Below are 24,143 nucleotides of genomic sequence, written 5' to 3' on the forward strand. Positions count from 1 at the left end.
CATAGCAGCAAGTGAAGTTCAAAAGGATACAGATTTGTATGATCAATGAGCTGCCACATGGCAAATGAAATGTAATGTTGACAAACATATATCAATACACATTGGGATAAGAAATAGAAATAATCAAACGACATATAAGATAAATATGAATGAACTAGCACACGAGGGCCTCATAAAGGAGCTTGAGATGCCAGTGAATGCTCTCTGAACAGAACACTAGACCTCCGAAGAACTGTGTTTACTATCCACATTTAACATGAGAAGTCACTGATAACACAGAAAGGTGTTCTAGGCTTGTAAGAATAAACCTTTCCAATAAATGAAAATCACTGATACAAAATCGTATGAACAACACATTCATTCCAAGTACTCACATACGAAACAACATTTACAGATAAAATCCCACACAAAATCTAAACCTATATTACAAGTTAATGTCCTCGGTGGTGACTGACTGCTGAGACTAACTCAACAAATCCAACTCCACAAGCTTACGCAATTCAGAAACATTATTAGAGAGAGTGATGCTGTCCAAGCTTCTCCACTGTCTGGTATTCATAATGGTGAACTAATACCCTTTCAAGACAGAAAAAAGGTATCACCACTTATGAGTGAGGGTTGCTACCATTCAGTGCCCATGCAAAGCCTCAACTCACACTGACGCTAGAGCACAACAACCTTGCCGGCATGAAAGGTTATGCATACATTCAGCATCAGGTTATGCTTCATCTCACTGAAAAGTGACCCCTCCAAGTATTGAGGAGCGGCATTGCTTTATGGATAATTCTTATCCGGTAAAAGCTCAAAAGTGGGGGTCTTTAAGAAGTGTGGGGAAAATAACGGGATTTCCAAGGACTTCCAAGGAGACAGAAAACTCCACTAGGGAAGAAAGTGGCTTTATCAAATGATGTTAGGTACTTAAATAACAGCTTTATTTTTCTAGCACCCCACAAGTTCACATATGTGGGCATTACAGTTTTTAATTTCTGTTATTCATCACATCCAATATAAATATCTTTGTGGGGTTTTTGCATATCGGGTGCTTTAATATGAAAATATTGACAAGTTGATAAAATTAAGTCTCTAGTACAAAAATGTATTTGAAAATCTCACAAAATTAAAAACAGTGCACATCTTTTGAAGCTTTACAGAATAATATACTTTCATTCTATTGTTTCTTGATTACAGTTTCATCACGGAGGTCCAACATTATAATCCAATGGCCTTTCATAAGCATATCTGAAGAAACAAGCCAGTTACTCGTGATAGGTTCAAACAAACCAATGTATGCTGTGAAAATGAGTACTTCATACTGTAATTCTGCCTGCTCTCTATCCCTCTCAAATGGTTTGCTGGATAGCAGGGTCATATAGATCTCTATGCTATGGCAGTTGCTTTAGTGTACATTCATTGTTCGTATCTATCTAACAAAAAGGCCCATTCTTTTGTCTTTATCATCTTTTTTTCTAATTCATTTTAGCAAAATCAATTGCTTTTTTTGATAAGTAAAGGATTTTTGTTGAAGTATTATGAGAAAGAAAACACATACCGGGTGATGGTATGCAATTACGATTAGAAAAAAATAAAGGGATAAGGAGAAAAGAAAGGAACTAGCCTACTACTGCTTGATTTTGTTGCTGGTAACCCTGGCCCTTCCCTCTCCTTACCCCAGTGCTTGTTACCATTGTTCTTCTTTTATCTGTTCTTTACTTAAGGTATAATTCTGCTACCCATATAAACACTGAGTAATACTTTGATTTCAATGGCATTACATGCACAGTAAAGGGTTAATCAATTTGATTTATGTTGCATGGACTGTTGTGATACTAAGCTTTTTACGTTCTTCATCATTACTACATTGTTCTCCATCATGGATGCCAAGGTAACATTTTTTGACAATGCATCTCCAGGGTTTAAAACTTTTGTTCTGAAGAAGTTTAAGTGGAGAAAACATGGGCAGGCTTCAATGGGGAATATTTTCAATTACAAATTTTAAATGTCAAGAGTCTAGCACTTTAAATTTCTATATTAACAATGAAAAATTTCTGGGTAAATTCCTGGCTCCTTTGGGATAATGGCAAAAGTTCCAGTGACTTTAATATGTGTACAAGTTTGTGTCTGGAAACCCTTCCAGATGAAGACCTTGTCTGGGGTAGAAGATAAGGCCAGTGACCTGAAAAGAGCCTTCTGGCTCGCATGACTCAGTTATCTTCCAAAGCTTGATTGATCAAAGTCCTGAAAACTTTCTAGAAAAACGATATTTCCTCACTAGGATTCTTTTCATTGTATATCACATTAAATACACATTTATATGACATAACCAGTGTATTTATTTAACTTTTGTTTTATATTTTATCTTTCAATCCATTTTGGTTAGAGGTAGAATTACTGTGTTAAAATATGACCTGGTCCCATATGTAGTTTATTTAAATTTCAAAATGAAAAGCCTACTAAGAACAGATAAGATTGATTGCTCTTTCCATCTTAGCATAATTGTATTTCAGGTGAACATCAATTTACTTTAAAGGACATTTCTAAGTAGCAGACTGCTTCATACATAATTCATCAATCACAGTTGCCTGTAACATGATTTATTTAAACAGATTTCTTTTTACTTAAACAGAAATAAAGGGTGTTGCATTTTTTTTATGTTTTGGTTTGTTTTAAAATGGTTTACAAAATATACATTTACCCTGAATTACTGCTGAAAAAGTTCATCTTTGGTAATCAGCACAGTGAATTTCTCTCTCTCTTTGAACAGAAGTGTTATTTCTTTAAACCTCTTTTAAAAGGCAGAGGGAGTTTTCAAAATATAATTAAGGCAAAGAGCACTCCATGTTCATCAAAGGTAAAAGTTAAACTCCAGGGTTTTGATGGGGTGGAGGGAAGTATTTATCTGAAAAATATGATTAGCTTTGCAGCCACATATTTTCTAGTGAGATTGACATAGTTCATTTTTATTTTATATTAAAATTTAAATGTAATTGAAGCAAAGTGGCTTTTGCCTCAGCAAGCTCTTTCAGTGATGGATAATCAAGTTCTTACATATCTGAAAATGATTTCCACTTGGTGATATACACCAAATGAAAGTGAAACTGTGTGGCACTTGCCACACTAAGAATTCTTTCATTTGCTGGAGTGATGGTTCTGATGTTATACAAACTAATGCTTCCTATCAAATTTAGCTTCAGGGACATGATGATGTCACAACTGTTCAGAACTTTAAAAGAGAAACACTGGCACAAATACTTGCTTAAAAACAAACAAACAAAAAACAACCAAAGGTTACAAATACACATAAAAAAGACAGAATGCTTCCTACTTACTTGTAAGCCCATCTGAAATACGGAGTGACCCATAAAACTAGCCAACATTCGAATTAAAGCTGCACCCTGTAGGAGATAACAAAGAACAGGAAGTTATTGGGCTTTTTCCAAATCAGTGATATAAAGTAATATGAAATATGCAATTTCATCTATTATTATCCTATTTTTTTAAAAAATCTTTCTTTAATGATTATGTTTAAATGTGCAAGAAAAGTGTTACCAAGTACGTGATCAATAGAATCTTAAAAATTTCCCAACACACCCACCACACACACACACACATTAATATTACACACCTGCTGGTTGGAAGGAAGGAAGGAAGGAAGGTAGGAAGGAAGGAAAGGGAAATCATGCAACTGCCAGACAGAGGAAAACATGATTTGGAAGGGGATTGTTACTATTAATTACCCATATGCATATAGCAAACGAGGCTGAATAGTATAAAGCACATCATTTCCGCAGCTGGAGCAGTATCTACTTACACATCTCGAGTATAGACATGCAAATGTACATTCTGCTGTCCATTACACCCATGCAATCATGTGAAGTCTCACAGCCTCATAGACTTTAAGGCCAGGAGGGACCATTGTCAAGGAGTAATGGTCTCAAGTTTCAGTGGGGGAGATTTAGGTTGGATATTAGGAAAAACTTTTTCGCTAGGAGGGTAGTGAAGCACTGGAATGGGTTACCTAGGAAGGTGGTGGAATATCCTTCCTGAGAGGTTTTTAAGGTCATGCTTTACAAAGCCCTGGCTGGGATGATTTAGTTGGAGATTGGTCCTGCTTTGAGCAGGGGGTTGGACTAGATGACCTCCTGAGGTCCCTTCCATCCCTGATATTCTATGATTCTATGATTATCTAGTCTAACCTTCTGCACATTGTAGGCCACATAACTTCATCCACCCCCTCCTCTAATAGAACTGTAATCTTTGGCTGACTTATTAAAGTCCTCAAATCATGATTTAAACACTTCAAAAGTTATAGAGAATCCATTATTTACTCTAATTTAAGCCAGCAAGTGACCCAGGCCTCATGCTGCAAAGGAAGGTGAAAATCCCCTAAGCTCTCTGCCAATCTGACCTGGAGGAAAATTCCTTCCTGATCCCAACTATGGCAACCAGTTGAACCCTGAGCATGTCAGCAAGACTCACCAGACAGACACTTGGGAAACAATTTTCTGTAGTAACTCAGAGCCCTCTCCATCACTGCCTATTGCGGATTTTTGCTACTAGCAGTTGCAGATGGACCACATGCCATTGCAGGCAGTCTCATCATACCATCCCCTCCATAAACTTATTAAAGTCAGGCTTGAAGCTAGTTAGGTTTTTTGCCCCCACTGCTCCCATTGGGAGGCTGTTCCAGAACTTCACTACTCCAGTGATTAGAAACCTTCATCTAATTTTAAACCTAAAGTTGTTGATGGCCAGTTTATATCCATTTGGTCTTGTGTCAACATTGGTGCTTAACTTAAATAATTCCTCTCCCTCCTTGATATTTATCCTTCTGATGTATATAGAGCAATCATATCTCCCCTCAGCCTTCTTTTGGTTCGGCTAAACAAGCCAAACTCCTTGAGTATCCTCTCATAAGGTAGGTTTTCCATTCCTCTGATCATCCTAGTAGCCCTTCTCTGCACCTGTTCCAATTTGAATACATCTTTCTTAAACATAGGAGACTATAATTGCGCACAGTATTCCAGAAAAATCCAAACAAAAGCCACAAGGATTTCGAACCTCCTTTTTGCAGACCTAGAAGACTAGACCACAATTACTGTATATTCTTCCTCTTCACTGATGCCTTGTTTCCAGCAGGAACACCTTTGCATTTATTATCTGATTGATTTGGCTATAGTATCCCATTTTGCTGTTCAATTTTAGGACAACCCTCAGCCTTCCAACCCTGCAACTCAAAATACTGTATATAGTGCTGATCATTGTACCACAGGGAGAATACTCTTGACTTGGAGAGAGTGCACCAGAAGGTAGTTCAAAAATGATATTAGATTTCAACAAACAAGGTTACAAAGGAAGGCTCAGGAAGTTGGACTAGTTCTCGCTCAAAAAGAGAAAAAAATCATAGATTCATAGATGTGCAGAGTTGTGCATCTAGTCTGACCTCCTGCTTAATACAGACCATAGAACCCACACCCAGTAATTTCAACCTCAAGCCGACAGCTTCCACCGCTTTTAGAAAGCCTTGATTTAAAGACTTTCAAGAATCCACCACAACCAGGGTGAATATATATCAATGATTTCAAAAATACAGAATGTGAGAATTAAAAAGAATGAGTTGATTAAGTAACTGAAGGAAGAAAAAGTAGAAATGAATATAAGAGATACCTGTAATTGTTTCTAAGAAGGGATGGATGGTCAATGAATTAAAACAGTTGTATTAGGTTACATTTCTTATTAATTATTATTATTATTATTATTTGTTTTATTATAGTGCCCAACCTCAGGTAAGGGCCCACTATGTATGGAACTATACAAATACACAATAGAGAGACAGTTCCAGCCCTGAAGAGTTTACACTCTAAACAGACAAGATAAGAGGGTGGGAGGAAGGAAGCATTATTATCCCCATTTTACAGATGGCAACTGATCCACCAAAAGAATAAATAACTCAGATGAGGTCACACAGAGAATCGGTAGGAGAGCCAGAAATGGATCCCTGATCTTCATCCAGCCCCTTAACCACAAGGCCATGCTTCCTCTTGTTACTGTCCTTCCCCTACTCTATATAAGATTCCAGGATTATCACACTCTCTGTGTGTCACTCTGAAGCCTATTGCATCTGCAGAGTCAGTGAGAAGCAATGGGAAAAGCTATAGGCATGGTTGAGAGCTCTTTTTGTTCAGATTATCACCAGGTTCCATCATCACTGGGATTTACAGTCTGTTGCCATCCAATTTTTAAGTTCTCAGCGATTTTGGTTTTATGAATTACACCCGTGTGGTGTTCAGCTATAAGAAGTCATGTATCTATGCCACACCTAGAGTCCTAGACCATTGTGATACCACAGGTAACTCAGCCAATCTCCACTCTGACTCTAAAGCTAATGGTGGGGGAAGGGAGGATATGGGGGGGGGAGAGAAGGAGGTACACAGAGAACCCCCAGAGCAGGGGAAAAATGGGGGACCCTGTTATGGTGGGAAAGGAAGAATGAGGCATGGCAGCAAAGTGGGAGCACCAGGGCCCCTGGCATGGAGGGGAGAATGAGGAATAATGCTATGAGGAGAGAGGGAAATGGAGGATACACATAGCCCTTGGCATGATGGGGAAGTGAGAATGGAGCCATGGGGGGAAGGGAGAAATGAGGGGACACACTGAACCCCTGGCATGGGGGAGGAGAATGGGGACCAATGGTATATGGGAAGAGGGACATGGAGACATGGCATGTAGCAGAAAAGGAATTGAGGACACACACAGAACCCCTGGCATGGGGGAGAGGGGTTGCAAAGAGTCTCTGAATTAGAGGGGTTATGGGAGAGTGGCACACAGGAAGCTTTTGGGGTGGGGGAATGGAGAGATGAAAGGAGCCCCTGGTTTGTGCAATGCACAATGTCCACAGGAGCAAAAAAATGTGCAGACCCTCTAGTTATCTCAACAGCATAGTGTCACTGAGTGTATAATTTTCACTTCCCCTCCTTCCAGCAAGCAATGAATTGGACAGTGGATCTACACAGTTTTGTACCTTCTGCAAACTCCTGTAATCCAGACCTAGACCTCCCTGCAAGTCCATAAATCACAGACACAGATGATTGAATCAGTGCTACTGGACAGGAATCTCTTTGGAACCTGCCAGCATTACCCTTTGAATGACCTGACAGACTCACAGGCACTGTGCACCACCATCTCACTCCCAGAGCTGAGTATGCCACTTCTGCAGCTCTGCCAACCTTTGCCCATTTGAGGAATGACATATGGAGTCTAGAGAGATGAACTTGACTCTCTTTGCAGGGCAAAATGGCCATTTATTGATTATTTAAGTGCTTTACTATGGCAGTGGATGACTTGGTTCCTTGTTAAGCTGTAAAACGAATCGGTTTAACAGGTCGAGTGGGAAAAAAATCCTTTCTATTCATAAAAATGTATCTATTCTCTTGACAGTACATAACTTGACTCAAGTTAAATAAGGAAAGAAAACACTTATCCTGGTTGAATGAAATCTTCTTCACTCAGTGTGCTTGGTAGACACTTTCCAAATACAAACAAAGACATACTACCTTGCCCCAGAGAGATTAAACTCTAAATAAGACAAAACTTACAGACAGATGGATGGAGAGTAAAAGGAAGAACAATCTTTAGTAAGGTGACCAGGTGCTATATATGTTGCGATTGCTTCTACATGGACAGTCAAACCAAATGTGTTAGCCTAAGTATCTTAACCATTCAGTAGCTGAAGAAAGGGCATTATGCAAGTCCATAAGGGAACCAGCAAGCCCTTGCTGATAGATTCAGTCTGAAAGTACATGGCCTACATCTTCTAACTGGCCACAGTGGCAAAAGGAAAAGTAACAAAGACTCTGTTTTCAGTCATTAGTGGAACATCTAATCACTCCATATCTCCAGTGATTGAGCATTACCCAAAGATGGCATGGAAGATCAAAACCAGGGGACTGAACTGTTGGATCTGTCACAAGATAGTCATTGGCTATATTTGAAGCTTTGTTCTTGCCACCGAGAATGCCACTTGAAGATAACAAAAAAATCTCTTAGGGAATTGTCCAAATAGGTACTTTGAGCTAAAATGGACTAGGTGGATTAAACACATCTTTAAAAAAGGATAGAGGTGGCATATTTTGCAACTTCAGGAGCAAATTCTGTAAGGCAACTTGCTGCCTGATGTCAGGAGGGACGATATTGGACAGGACCAATAGTCAGCCCAGATTGATCACCCTTGTGTTACCTGTTATTATATAAATATGGTTTAGTTCAGTTGAGTGTCTACTAGTCCTCTCTGAAAACAGCTGAGCCACACAAGGGAGCAATACTCTGCGACAGAATAGTACAATGCAAGCCCAGAATATCTTAGTATCTGCACACTGGCTCCCTGGATAGATTCAGCAAATTTCTTGATCATGTTGTTTCTTGTCTTTATTTTAAGGGAAGTCTTGGTAAGGTGTTCCTTGAAAGTGAATGTACAGTCCAATGTGACACCTAGATACACAGGCTTTGGATCATGGTCCAGACTGTATCTATTCAGGAAGGTAAGCTGTTCATTGGCCTTTGTGTGATATAGATGGAAGGAGCTGGAAACTGTTTTTTGGTAGTAGGTTTAAGTGTCCATCTTGGCCAACTCTTTCATATCATTGCCAGTAGTGATAGGCCACATGCTGATAATACAAGTTTTAATGGCACAATGGCTTTATATAATAGGCCAGATTCTCAGCTAGAGTAAATCGCCAGAACTCCGTCAACTCCACGGCGGTCAGAGCTATGCCATCTTATACCAGTTCAGGTTCTGGGCATATATGTTACCAGACAAAAAAAATTTTTTTAGATGGCGTTAATGTTGAGAGTATGTATCATTAATTTAAAAGTAAAAAAAAATACATGAATGTTGTATTTTTTTTTCAAAACTAAGCATTATAAACCCAGAAAATTCAGGGTTAAGGTTACACTAAACAGAAATCCAAACACATTAAAGTAAAAAATGCATAGTTAAGACAAAAAGAAAAGGAGTACTTGTGGCACCTGCTATTCTGAAACCTGTCATAGTTAAGACACTCAAGCAACCTTATTTTGCCTGATACTGACATCATGAAATAATCCCATGCTTTTTTAAGTGTTTGTGGTCCCAGATTATATTAAACTGATTTTTAAAATCACTATAGAGATTTATGATAACTTGTCTCTACCTAGCATCACTGCAGGGCAGAGTTAAGATTGTTAATTTAATTCCTTTAACTTCTTAAATAACTCAGATTTTAATTAATTTTAATTCATAGATTTACTTCTAAATTTACCTGCAAATCAAAGAGTAAGTGCTGGAATTTTGTGGAGAATATACTGTTTGTATTTTTTTAATACAAAACAAAGTACAAAACAGAACTACTTTAGGTACAAAATGGAACTCAATTCACAACTAGCACTTCTATAATACACACTCTCACCATAGTGTTTACACACACACACACATTATGTCTACATAGGGACTGATTCTCCATTACAACAGTTTTCTGTCAGTAAATAACAACATGGATTTTTCTGCAGTTACAATGTGACACTGCTGTAACACACTGGAGGATCAGAGCCATTGTTAGGGTTTGTGTGTGCTTATGTATATATATCATTATCATATCACAGACAATCATGTTACCTTACCAACTAGTTTGTTATATCTCCTTGTGTGAATCGCAAGAAAGATGGGGTTTCAGGAGAGCTCTGACAGAGAGGGTAGTGGGCTTGCCAGCCAGCTGAGGAATGGCATAACCTGCATGGCAGGTAGTGGGGGGAGAAAGGCTTAGAGAAATAACATGGAGAAGTGGACAAATGAAATGTGGAGCATGACATCCCTGGTACAGTGAAGAGGACAGTATGATGAGTAATTCAGGTGCATATGGAGAAAGAATTTTGGAGAACCTGGAAAGTAAGAGCAACATGCCATATGTAAAGAAATTCAGTTCCACTGTAATCTCATTCAGTATTACAAATTTATGAACCAAAAAAATAGTTCAACACTAAAAGTGTCCGGCATAGTAAAATGTTCCAACATACAATAGATACCACAAACTGTTGCTATATCTGATTCTTCCACAGTATTCAAAACTGTAGCGTTTTCCAAAATGTGGTGCAATTGGGAAAGAGAGCACAAAAGACTGGCCAAGAGGCATGAAAAGTTCCCTGAGTTTTTCTCCAGAGACTTTGTAAGTTTTGTTGGATTTAGCATGTGGGCTCCCTCTGGAGAAGACAACAACTAGAATATGCTGCAGGCTATGCTAACTGCAGTTGATGTTGCAAAGACTCAAGGGGAATTTGAAGGAGACTGTGGGACTCCCACTTACTTCCCAAATTTTAGGAGCTGGCATGCCCTACTCAGGGTTCGGACACCATTCTTTAGAGACTGACAAAAGTAAATCTCCTTATAGAAGAACCATAGAGGAGTATATGTATGTACTCATGCATAATTATATTTTGCAATTGAACTTGAGGTAGTAACAAGTAGTTAAACTTGGGAAGAACCCCCTGAAATGTTATTGACAATATTCACAATTGTTTCATGGGTTCTAAATTAACTGTTTTGCCTGAATACACACACAAACACATTTGTGTGTATATGCATAACACACATGCCCAATTTATATACATATAAATGAGAGAAGTATTGTACAGTTTCCTAAAGTTTGAGTGTGAGGGGTGGAATTGACTAGGGCATGGGAAGAAAGATATATAAATTAACATGATTTTTAGGAGGCTCAGATTTCAAATGTTTGGGGAACATAGCAATACTCACTGTGTAGCAATAGGTGTGTTCCATGGTGCACTAACAATCATGAAATACAGTAAGCACAATATGAAAATATTACATAAATCAAATTCTAAATAAACAAACCAATCCTCTGCACGGCCTCCACATGTATAACAACAAACATAAAGAAGAAATTATTACACTGCACAATGGTGTCGCTAACCATTAATTTCAGTTTCTTTTATATGTGAGGTTCCATGAAGAAAAGAAGCCTGTGAACTTCAGGGAAGACAGGGTATATAGAGAAAGATATAGAAAGTTTCTCACATATCTCTTTCATTACAGTTCTGTCTGTCTTTGTTCTCTCTTTTGTCCACCACTCATTTTTCTCCTTCTTCTCTCATTTTACAAAAAATATTGAAATGAGATTTATTTAATGTTGTACTGTTGTACAATACTAAATCAGTACGAAATCAAACTTTATTAATATAGAATATTTTAAGTACATTTTTCAAGTACAATGGGAATCCCCCTAATTTTATTCCTCTTTAAATCACCACACTTGGAATTCAACATCTCCTTCCAACCAAATTCCTTTAGAGTCTATCATGCTGACACTTCATCATCACTTCTATCATGGTAATGGTCAAAGTCCTCAATCCAGATACGTATCAGGGGGTAGCCATGTTAGTCTGTATCCACAAAAACAACAAAGAATCCAGTGGCACCTTAAAGACGAACAGATTTATTTGGGCATAAGCTTTTGTGGGTTTTTTACCCACGAAAGCTTATGCCCAAATAAATCCAGATAAGGACCCTATATGTACAAACACATAGGAAGATACAGTTCTTTGCAAAAAAAAAGCTCCTGATTTAACACAAGAAGCAATGAGGGTGGGGAGGGAGGAATCGAAATATGTATTTAATATACATTATGTATATTTATATGACTATTAAAAAAATAAAATCATTGCACATTAAATACACCCCAGCACCTCTTTTCTCAAATCACCCTTAATGAACTGGCTAATGACCTGTACGGTTCATTGAAGAAAGTCTTGAGCAGGGATTTGGAGGAGGAGATGGTAGTGGTCTTATCTATTACTTTGAGGAGGGTGATCCATGCATAAAGGGGAAGCTTGGAAGAAAGAGGAGAAGAATGGCTGGAGGAGACGCAGACAAGAGGGTAGACAAGGCTAGTACCATTGATGAAGTGGAGCACCATGGTAACAGACAAGAGCAGACAGGAAAGGAAGGAAACCTGTGAAGGGCCTTGGAGGTAAGTAAAAGAAGTTTGAACTAGATGTGGTGGGAAAAGAGAGCATAGTGGAGGGACTGAAAGACAGGAGTGATATAGTCAGAACTAAGGAATGGACCAGGAAGATGATCTTAGTTGCAGCTTTTTGAACCAACTGGAGTGTAGGAAGAAGCCAGAGAATGGTGACTATGTGAGCCTCAGGGAGGCCACAGAACGAGAGGAAATTGTGGTAATTAAGAAAGGAGATTATAAGGGTTTGGTCTATGTTTTAGATGAAAAATGTCAAATCTTAGAAACATTATGCAGGATGAGGTGGCAAGATGTAGGCACAATCTGAATGTACTGGTTGAGGGAGAGAGAATAGCCAATGATCCACCGGTTACAGGCCTGACTGACAGGTTGGATGGTGGCTGCTGACAAATTGTCAAAGACGTCACTGTTGAACAACACAAATATATGTGATTTTCTTTCCCAGGGCTTTGTTTCTAATGTAGGTCTGTATTGTAACTGGTTAATAAGAATGCATATGCTATGTATAATATACATAGTCACATTGAAGCCCCTTCTGAGTTTTCACTCAGGCAAAGCTTTCATTTAAGTTAATGGTCCCTTATTCTGATGAAGGGGAACTGACTGCTGATATGACCATACCTGTGGATGGAGAGGCTGGCACGGAAAGGAGAGATTATATTTGTTCAATGAAGCAGCTAAAGAAAAAGTAGAGCTGATATAAATGAGTTGCCTCCTCCCTCGATTGTGCTTCTGCAAGTCCTAACCTCCATGTATGCCATCACCTTCCAGGGATAATGCAGGCCTCTGTAGCTCTGGTGCTGCAGGGACCCTTAAAGAACAGCTTGCAGTAGGAAGCTGGCGATAGAATACTTACAATTGCCTGCCAACCAAATATCTAGCGAGCAGGAGAAGTGATAAGTGTCTGTGCTGAGACTTTCTTGGCCATTAAATGACCTGGCTGAGGGATACCATTTTGGAGCAGTTAACCTGGACTGCAGGCTAATGGTCTGTCACAGTTTCTCTGGCCACTGGCTGGAAGGAACACCTACCTGCACTGGAATGTCAAGGGAGGCAACATCAGCATGATATCATAACCCATGCCCCCAAAGTCATAAACTGTGGGAGCAAGGAAGTATAGTCATGACCTCTGCTTCCAGGGGAAGGGGAAGGGATTGCTCACCAGAAATCAATGCTACTCCCTCAAAAAGCCTTACCACTAAGGTTTCAGCTAATATTAAGCTTCTGCACAGCCTGGCATGGGTTGTGGGTCTCTGACCAGACAGTGCTTGCTCAACACCAGAGTCAGGACTAGACACAGGGGGAGCTTTGTCTGAGTAAAGATTAAATAAAAATCAGTAAGAACTTCAAAACTGGGCCCATACTTTTTAAGAAATGGTTGAAATAACACTTTCCCATACAAACTGTCCAATATGAAAAGTGCTTATAAAACTTCACATATAGTAAAAAGGATGTAACTAAACAAGTGTTTCTATAAGAGCTGATCATGTTTGTTGGTTGTTTAAACATGAACTTTTAGACAATTCTACCAAAGAGAAGCCTGAAGTGTCCAAAAGCAAATGTGGTTTTGAATATGTGAACTTAAAGAAGTTCCTAAATTCCTAAATCACTACTTATTTTTCAAAACTTTTGATCATTCTATGACCTAAAATCCATTTACAACATGAGGAGACACTACGCTGCAAAGCACTCACACAAGCTGCATGTCGGTCACTCTTATTCTCTGCCTATGGCACATATCTAGTCTCCCCTGGGCTGTAATATTGTGGACTAATTTCAGTTGTTGCATTTAGTATGGCAATGCTGGCTAGTGTTAGTGGAATTATACATGCATGAGGCCAGACTAGATGATCTGGTGGTCCCTCCTGGCCTTAAATACCATAACTGACATATTATTTTTGACAACAAGCAATATCCAAGTCATTTTTACAGAACAATTGTTCTCAGTTGGCACTAGATGACCAACAGTTGGATGTCCATATGAATTTTAGCTTAGAGCAAAGCATGAATTAAAATTACAGAACAAAGCATGTCAAATATGTAATAAAAATGTTATGTTTATAAAAACGCTTACCATAAAGTTACAAAACAAAATGAAAGTTTGAATCTGCTGATGGATATTGCAGAATTTTAACATTAAAAAGTATGTTTTGACTAAATCACAGTTGCACTAGTAGTCCACAAAACTTGGTCAAATGCTAACAAGGGGTGTGTGTGGGTGTGTGTGCGCGCACAAATGCATGGGTGCATGAAAGAGAGGGAGGCAGTGTTTGTTTTCTAAAGCTAATAGGAATTAATATAAAATTCAAATTGAGTTATTATGTTGCACTGTAAGTACTGTATTGATTGAAATGAATCTAAGTGACAATCACCTACATGGCCTCTGAAAATGAGAGTTGGGAGAATCTTCGCTCTAATCTATGGTGAACACCTGCTATGACCTTAGGCAAATCAACTGATGACCTCAGAGTGCTGCTGTCAGCACTCAAACAACTGAGTAAAATGTAGGACTACTTTCAAAAATCAGATGTTGCACCTAACCTGAGTTTTCTTGGAAAACAAATCTCACCACCCTGAAAATGGCTGATTTGTTTTTCTCCAAAAGAGAAAAGCTCCACAGTAGACAGTCCAGCATCTCTACAATTCCTACCCTCCACCTTCACTAGGAAGGCTATGCTGAAGCATGATATTTTATTGCTAACCCTCTCTGCACTTGGGAAATTGAACCCTCCACCAGTAGTAAAGACCCCTTTCCATAGTGGTTCTGAAAACAATCGGTCCTGTCCACACTCTCAATTACAATGATGTACTGTAGAGGGCTTCTAAGAGCCTGAGGTTACCACCAAATTATGAGGCTGATGAGATAATTTCTCTGTCCCCTCTGCAAACTGCTAAATCATCCCTGCCAGAGATGGATTATCCCTGGGAATCATAAAAATACTTCTGGAAACTTCTTTTTTGTTTTATTTTGGTTTTGTTCCTTTGGAATAAATCAGAATGTACCATGGTCACTAGCCCCAACCTCCACTTCAGATTTCACAAGGTGAACACAGTTGTAGACTACCAATATACCTACTATATATTTTTTCAGCAACAAACTAAAATTTTTCCACAGAAAATACAGCTTACTATGCATTTATTTGCCACATGGGATTGCTTCCTTCCTTGATTATGCTTAAGAAAAAGTTGTTTTGTTTAAATGGGAAAACAAATTAATAAATTTCCCAGTCTTCCTCCTTCTCTCTCTGTAGCAGAAAAATAAAACATACAAATGTCATCCTAGAGCCTTTCCCTTTAGGTATTGTCAGTGAGAGCCCAGCCAATATCTTAAAGAAAGAAAGGTGTGATCTAGAATGGCTAAGAAGCTGCATTATGATTTATCTGATGAAATTCAGAGAAAACTGTCTGACAGAAAACCAAGAAATACAAGTCTGCCTCCTGAAACTTTGTTTGCTATTGAACAATTCTTGTCTGGAATGGATGCTGACATGCCAAAGATAGAATAACTCTGAAAAAATGACCAGAAGATGAACTTTCATGAATACTATCTGATGATATATTTGGAGAAAGCACGTTCATACTTCAGATTTCAGGTATTATGCCCACACAGGATACCTTCTCCAGATGTTACTCTCCTCCTGTCAATATCCTGCTAAAAAGACACTCTGCCTACCAAGTGCAACTGCACATTTTATCAGTAATTTGTAAAAGCTTAACAGACAAGTAAACATCGCACCACGCTGTGCACAAAGTACACTATACAAGTAAAGCTAATTTTTTTGCACAAAATAAGGCCCAGTCCTGAAGTCCTCACTCAGGCCCTGATCCATTAAAGCTCTTAAGCATATGCTTAAGTGTAAACAGTACTATTTATTTCTATGTGACTGTTCAATACTTAAAACTAAGCATGTGTTTAAGTTCCTTGCTGGATTGGGAGTCCTCAGTTACTTGGTCAAAACTCCTCTGAAGTCAATAAGAGTTTAGGTTGCTCAGGGATTGGTATTGTGACATAAATGATGACTACTGGATTAGGCCCATACCTTTTAGTAAAAGATGTAACTTCTTTTATCCCATTTTCATGTTATCAATATAGGCTGAGAAGCAAAATATCCTATAAAGGTTTTTAGATATTTTAAAAATATTAACCAATTTCAATTACCAGTGAATAATAATTTATAAACCAGTGTTCAATGGTTAGTTGACATGATGCTGATATTCCGTGATAGCTGTGGTTAATATTTCTTATAAAAATAAGGCATAATTTAAAAAGTAGAGATTGAAAGCATATAGTGATTGTAATGAGAAAAAATGTTCAACTAAGTTATTTTTTAAAAGTTTATCTAACATTGGTTTACACTTTTAATGTTAAAAATAAGCTATTGCACTTGTAAACCCTATCGCACAGTTCAATTTATTTTTAAAAACATATGTACTCCTTCATTGTTAACTTTAAGAACTGATAGGCTGTTTATGTGATACAAACACCTTGTATGGGACATAGGTGAAATACAATATACAAAAGAAAGTTTTAAATTCCAAATGAGATTCATTTCCTCTTATAACTAACATAACCATTCCTGGTAAGGATACATTTTCAAATGGCCAGATAAGGTGAGCTCTGGTGAAATGTTAGTCTTAGAGGTCAGTTCTGTTCCAGGATTTCAGGAATATGTCAGAGTGAACAGAATTCAGTGGGAAACAGCCATAAATAAACATGTTCTTCAGATGGACTTAGCAATATCCTTTTCTTGTGTATATCAAAATGACACACAAGCTGCTTAGTTTCCAGACAAAATGTTGCTGGTGCTCCATTTACAACAGCAGTTTTATTTAGCCTCTCCACCAAAACCTCCTATATGTTCTCATACCACTCACAAGGACAAAAGCACAGTATATTTTTTCATTAAGGAAGTCTTCAAGGATGGGCAAACACAAGAGGTTGATAAGATTATTTACACAGATGGGCCATCATTAGAGCTCAAGAACAGTATGGAATAAAGCAGTGATTCTTAGAGGCATCGAGAATCCCTTCTAATAATAAAACTGGCTCCATGACTCCCAGTTTCCCAAGAGATATAAAGGGAAAGAAATTCTCTGTTTAAGGAAATACCAACCTAACTAAGCTTTAGATTGTTACAATTATTTTAATTCAAAGAAGAAATGCATCCCAAGTGTTCAACATTCTACCAGCCTGCTGTCCAGAGAATCCAAGAACAAATAATCAGCATTAGCACTTGGTGCTGCTTCAGATGACTCTGGAATTTTTCCTTTTAGTTACAGGAGAACAGAAAAGGTGATATTAATATTAGGCCTTTTCCTTCTCTAATTTCTATTAATCTAAACTCAGAAATTGTCACAAGGACTGAGCTTTCAAGACTCATCAGAAAAGAGACCCATCAAGCCTTTTTCAGCCATGGATGACAAACTGAAACAACCACTGCAGTAATTTAATCAAGAAACAAGATTCTCTTATTTGTTATCCCTGTCTTTCCCTGGGAAACAATCAATCAAAATTTCAGCTGCAGGCCATCTAGTAGGCTGCAGGTGATGGGTTTCACATCTGCTTGTATACTCCAGTCTCATACAGAAGGTCAATCAAACCAAATATTTCCAAATCCCATAGCAGACAAAGGGAATCTTCTGGATCCAGCTTTTGATTTTATCACAGTAAAGCAGAGCATGGACATATTTCAGCTTGGGAAGACTTGTGGGGGAATTCAGGCTAATAAAATATATTTCCCAGTTACAGGCCAGAAAAGCATGTCCAGTTATTATCCTCAAACTAGCCTGATATAATGGCTATGATCAAATACAACTTTCTCTCTCAGCTCAAGTTGAAAATTGCACACCTTACTGCATTGTGAAACAAATACCTTCTGATCCCATTTTATTACATGGTCCCCCAAACAGGAGACTATATCATGTAAAAACTGAGTATCACTGCTTATCTGGTGCAAACAGTATTAGCATTCTCGGCATCAGCTATCGCTCTTTTCATTACAAAATCTATGCCAATGGAAAGTAAAAGTTGGGACTGAGTGCAACCTTGTAGTTATCTTATACCATTAATAACCTTAAACCATTCTGTGTTTCTACTGTCTATCCTGACACAGCACACAGACTCATCATACAATCAACACATCAAATTAACATCACATCAAATTAACAATCTTTACTGGAATTCCATTACCACACAGGATCTTCCAGGGGGGGTTTCTGTGGACATTATCAAATGGTTTAATAAAATCTAGGAAGTTAAAAACTACCTTGCTGCTGGTGTTTCAAGCCTTTCTCAGTAAGTCTTCTCAAGAGGAAAATCTGCTTTGAACATAACCTACTGGATCAAAATCCAGCCTATTTTCTCCTGAGTACTGTATCAATCATCCTAGTTTTCCTAGTTTTCATCCTATTCAAAATGATAATGCAAAACACATTTCCAGGTAGGAGTGACACCCCTCTTCAGTTATCAAAAATCCGTTGGTCTCCCTTGTTAGGCATTTTGCAGATAACACCTCTTCCGCAAAGTTTAGGACAAATCTCCTTTTCCCAAACCATTCCGCATGACCTGTACATGTAATTCAGCATCATTTCCCCTCCAGCTTTTAACATTTCAGCATCTATCTTGAAGCCTGATGCTTTACCACTCTTCAGTTGGTGTATGGCCTTACTTCCTCAAAGGCAATTACTTTATAGCTAAGTTCACTCTTTCTTCACCTCTCTTAAAGCGTGTTAGGCTATGTCTACGCTACTGCGGTAAGTCGACCTATGCTATGCAACTCCAGCTACGTGAGTAACGTAGCTGGAGTTGATGTACCTTTGGGTTACCACAGGGTCTACACCACTGGGGGGTCAATGGGAGAAAATCTTCCATCTACTTACGTTACTCTTCTTGTTGGGGGTAGAGTACATGGGTTCACTGGAGAGCAATCTGCAGTCAATTTTGAGGGTCTTTACTAGACCTGCTAAATCGACTGCTGGTGGATCAAGCTCAGAGGGTTGATCCCGGCTGTAGTGTAGACCTGCCCTCAGTGTTCTGGCTGTCTGAGCACATCCTGGAAATGTTCCATCCAACGGCTCTCTGTCCTTCCTCTGTGGTTCAAATTATACCATCTTCATAATGCCGCAACAGTTCAAGAATTAGGATGTCAGTTGTTTAGAAAAAGCTTTTCAAAATTCCCTCTCCTTGGCTTCTCTTGCTTTATTTTCCATCCATTCTCTCTTATCTTTTCTGACTGATCTTTTAACTTCCTTTTCTTTGTCTGTATCTTCTTGTTGCAGAATAGCTCTTTTACTGCTATTTTGTTCTTGCTGAATTGTCTTCTTTAATTCTTTCCTCTCTTCAACAAGCCTCCATGTCTTTGGTTGGAGCCTTTCTTCTTAGATCTTCTCACCCTTATTGTAATCCTGTCTGCATCCACACTTGCTTCTCTAAAAAAATTGCCATTCTTGCTAATGAAAGAGACAAAGTAGGTGAGGTAATAGCTTTTATTGGACCAACTTCTATTGGTGAGAGAGAAAAGCTTTCGAGCTTACACAAAGCAGAGCTCTTCTTCGTGGCATCTGACCTGAAGAAAAGCTCTGGGTAAGCTTGAAAGCTTGTCTCTCTCATCAACAGAAATTGGTGCAATAAACTTTCTAGTATCATACATACCCTCTGCCCTGTGTAATTTTTATTTTTGATTCCAATAAGAAGACATTGATGACTTCTTACATCAGCACTCGCATACATTCTGGCGTCCAACAGTGATCTCAAGTGCTTACTAATGTCAACATGATCAAGCTATTTCTGGGTAAAAACATCATTTGATCTTCATGTCAGTTTATGTCTTTCTTTGAGTAGAAATACTGTACTCTCTCTGCTAAAACTTTGTGCCATTTTTCTAATTTAAAATTTGTCTGGCTTTAGCTTCCAGTCATTGATTCTTGTTATGACTTTTTCCATGAGATTGAAGAGCCCTTTAGTATGCAATATCTACTCCCTGTGAAGGTACTTATACACTGTATTCACCTCTCAATCTTCTTTTTCATAAACTAAACAGACTGAACTCTTTAAATCTCTTTTTAAGGCATTTTCTTCACCCCTTGTATAATTTTTTTGACTCTTTTCTGCAACTTCTCCAATTTTTTCTACATTCCTTTTAAAATGTGGGCATCAGAACTGTATGCAGTATCTCAATACTGATCATATGCCATATACAGAAGAAAAATCACCTCCCTACTCCTATTCACTACTCCCTTATTTATAGCTCCAAGGACTGCATTAGCCCTTTTTGCTAAATAGATTCATAGATTCATAGATACTAAGGTCAGAAGGGACCATTCTGATCATCTAGTCTGACCTCCTGCACAGTGCAGGTCACAGAAACTCACCCACCCACTCCTATGAAAAACCTCACCCATGTCTGAGCTATTGAAGTCCTTAAATCATGGTTTAAAGACTTCAAGGAGCAGAGAAGCCTCCCTCAAGTCAACCATGCCCCATGCTACAGAGGAAGGCGAAAAACCTCCAGGGCCTCTCCAATCTGCCCTGGAGGAAAATTCCTTCCCGACCCTAAATATGGCAATCAGCTAAACCCTGAGCATATGGGCAAGATTCACCAGCCAGATACTACAGAAAATTCTTTCCTGGGTAACTCAGATCCTATCCATCTAATATCCCATCTCAGGGGATTTGGCCTATTTACCCTGAATATTTAAAGATCAATTATTTACCAAAATCCCATTATCCCATCACACCATCTCCTCCATAAACTTATCAAGTAGAATCTTAAAAGCAGATAGAGCTTTCGCCCCAACTGCTTCCCTTGGAAGGCTATTCCAAAACTTCACTCCTCTGATGGTTAAAAACCTTCGTCTGATTTCAAGTCTAAACTTCCTGGTGGCCAGTTTATACCCATTTGTTCTTGTGTCCACATTGGTGCTGAGCTTAAATAATTCCTCTCCCTCTCCTGTATTTATCCCTCTGATATATTTATAGAGAGCAATCATATCTCCCCTCAACCTTCTTTTAGTTAGGCTAAACAAGCCAAGCTCCTTAAGTCTCCTTTCATAAGACAAGTTTTCCATTCCTCGGATCATCCTAGTAGCCCTTCTCTGTACCTGCTCCAGCTTGAATTCATCCTTTTTAAACATGGGAAACCAGAACTGCACACAGTATTCTAGGTGAGGTCTCACCAGTGCCTTGTATAACGGTACTAAAACCTCCTTATCCCTACTGGAAATGCCTCTCCTGATGCATCCCAAAACTGCATTAGCTTTTTTCACAGCCATATCACATTGGCAGCTCATAGTCATCCTATGATCAACCAATACTCCAAGGTCCTTCTCCTCTTCCGTTTCTTCTAATTGATGCGTCCCCAACTTATAACTAAAATTCTTATTATTAATCCCTAAATGCATAACCTTACACTTCTCACTATTAAATTTCATCCTATTACTATTACTCCAGTTTACAAGGTCATCCAGATCCTCCTGTATAATATCCCGATCCTTCTCCGAATTGGCAATACCTCCCAGCTTTGTATCATCTGCAAACTTTATTAGCACACTCCCACTTTTTGTGACAAGGTCAGTAATAAAAAGATTAAATAAGATTGGTCCCAAAACTGATCCCTGAGGAACTCCACTGGTAACCTCCCTCCAACCTGACAGTTCGCCTTTCAGTAGGACCCGTTGCAGTCTCCCCTTTAACCAATTCCTTATCCACCTTTTGATGTTCATATTGATCCCCATCTTCTCCAATTTAACTAATAATTCCCCATGTGACACGGTATCAAATGCCTTACTGAAATCTAGGTAAATGAGATTCACTGCATTTCCTTTATCTAAAAAATCTGTTACTTTTTCAAAAAAGGAGATTAGGTTGGTTTGGCACGATCTACCTTTTGTAAAATCATGTTGTATTTTGTCCCATTTACCATTGACTTCAATGTCCTTAACTAATTTCTCCTTCAAAGTTTTTTCCAGGACCTTGCATACTACAGATGTCAAACTAACTGGCCTGTAGTTACCTGGATCACTTTTTTTTCCTTTCTTAAAAATAGGAACTATATTAGCAATTCTCCAATCATTCGGTACTACTCCTGAGTTTACAGATTCATTAAAAATTCTTGCTAATGGGCTTGCAATTTCAGGTGCCAATTCCTTTAATATTCTTGGATGAAGATTATCTGGGCCCCCCGATTTAGTCCCATTAAGCTGTTTCAGTTTCGCTTCTACCTCAGATATGGTAATATCTACCTCTATATCCTCATTCCCATTTGTCATGCTACCATTATCCTTACGATCCTCTTTAGCCTTATTAAAGACTGAGGCAAAGTATTTGTTTAGATATTGGGCCATGCCTAGATTATCTTTAACCTCCACTCCATCCTCAGTGTTAAGCGGCCCCACTTCTTCTTTCTTAGTTTACTTCTTATTTATATGGCTATAGGACCTTTTACTATTGGTTTTAATTCCCTTTGCAAGGTATAATTATAAATAATTGCCTTGGGAACTTAGATTGAGTTGCTTGTCTACTATTTTCAAAGTCACTGCTTTCCAGAATACAGTGCCCGATTCTAGATCTATGGCTGAATTCCTTGTTTCTTGATGTATAATTTTGCACTTGGGTGTATTAAAAAATGTTTTGTTGGAATGGGCCCATCTTATCAAACAATCCAGATCTCTCTGTATGAATACCCTGTCTGCATAATTAGCTACCATTCCACCAGTCTTTGTGCACCTGCAAATTTTATCAGCAGTGATTTTATATTTACTTCCAGAACATTTATGAAAATGTTCAACAGCATTGGGCCTGGTACCAATCCCTATGGGAAACCACTAGAAATACCCTCCTTCAACAATGATTCTCCATTGATTACTACTTTTTGAGATCTGTCAATTAGCCAATTCTTAATCCACTTAATGTGTGCTTCATGGGTATTGTACAGTATTAATTTTTTAATCAAAATGTCATGCAGTAGAGTCAAATACCTTAAAGAAGTCTAAACATATAACATTTACAGTTACCTTTATCAACCAAACCAGTAATCTTATCAAAGAATAAAATCAGTTTTGTTTGATAAGACGTATTTTCCATAGAACCATGATAACTGTCATTAATTACATTTCAGGCTAAAATTTTGTCAGGGATATTTTTAGTAAAAGTCCTGGCAGGTCACAGGCAAAACAGAAAAATTCATGGAAGCCATGACCTGTCTGTGACTTTTACTAAAAATAATCCTGACAAAATGGGGATCTGAGGGTCTCCACTCCCCTGAAGCGGGCAGCTAAGCAGCGGCGAGGAGATGTCTGCAGCACCTGGAGGCTGTGGGGTATTCCTGCTTCCTGCAGCTCCGGAGGTCCCCTACAGCCACCAGCAGGGGCCAGGAGTTGCGGGGCTTCCCCCGCAATGGCCAGGAATTGCGGGGGAACAAGGGAGTTTGGGGGATCCCGCACCACCCAGAGTGGCCTGGAGCTGGGGGGGGGGGTTTCTCTGCCGTCCCCTGCAGCTGGGTGCTCGGGGGTTTCCCCTCCATGGCCGGGAGCCTGGGGGTTTCCCGCTGCCCTGGCAGCCGGCAGCTAGGGGATTCCCCTGCCCCCGGCAGCTCTGGGGTTACCCGCTGCCCCCAGTGGCCGGGAGCAGGGCTTCCCCCACCCCACAGCTCCCTGCCCACACTGGCAGAGGAGGATCCTGAAGCTCCCAACCACCACAGGCTGAAGTCACAGAGGTCACTGGAAGTCATGGATTCCGTGACTTCCATGACCTCTGTGACTAAATTGTAGCCTTAATTATATTCCTATCCTTTAATCAGTATTAATTAAGACCTATATCAATTTTTCCATTATTTTGACCGGGACTGATATCAGACTACCAGCCTCCAGCTACCCATGTTACCTTGCTTGTCCTTTTTGAATATAGTTGAACCTCAGAGTTACGGTCACCTCGGGAATGAAAGTTGTCTGGAACTCTGAACAAGAAGTTACAGACTTCAGCCACAGAGGAGTTGGGACTGCAGATGCAGGGTTTGGGTGGTGTCAGGGCTCTGGAGGGGGAGGGCGTCAGAGCTTCTGACCTTAGGGGCCACCAGGGTTCCTGGCGGTGATCTCAGGGCTTCTGTCCCCTGGAAGCACCAGGGC

The 24,143-nt window shown here is 39.1% G+C and overlaps 1 protein-coding gene across 2 annotated transcripts in view; it reads right to left on the bottom strand.

The window, feature by feature from the left end:
• TRHDE (thyrotropin releasing hormone degrading enzyme) overlaps positions 1 to 24,143 on the bottom strand; it is a 340,833-nt gene that overhangs the window by 121,889 nt on the left and 194,801 nt on the right. For both annotated transcript variants that reach the window (XM_038387780.2, XM_038387779.2), the window contains one exon: positions 3,327 to 3,392. In XM_038387780.2, the coding sequence (XP_038243708.1) occupies positions 3,327 to 3,392 (66 nt within the window). The remainder of the gene's footprint in view (positions 1 to 3,326; positions 3,393 to 24,143) is intronic.

Source organism: Dermochelys coriacea, chromosome 1, assembly GCF_009764565.3.
Source record: "Dermochelys coriacea isolate rDerCor1 chromosome 1, rDerCor1.pri.v4, whole genome shotgun sequence".
In the NCBI taxonomy this organism is placed as follows: Eukaryota; Metazoa; Chordata; order Testudines; family Dermochelyidae; genus Dermochelys; species Dermochelys coriacea.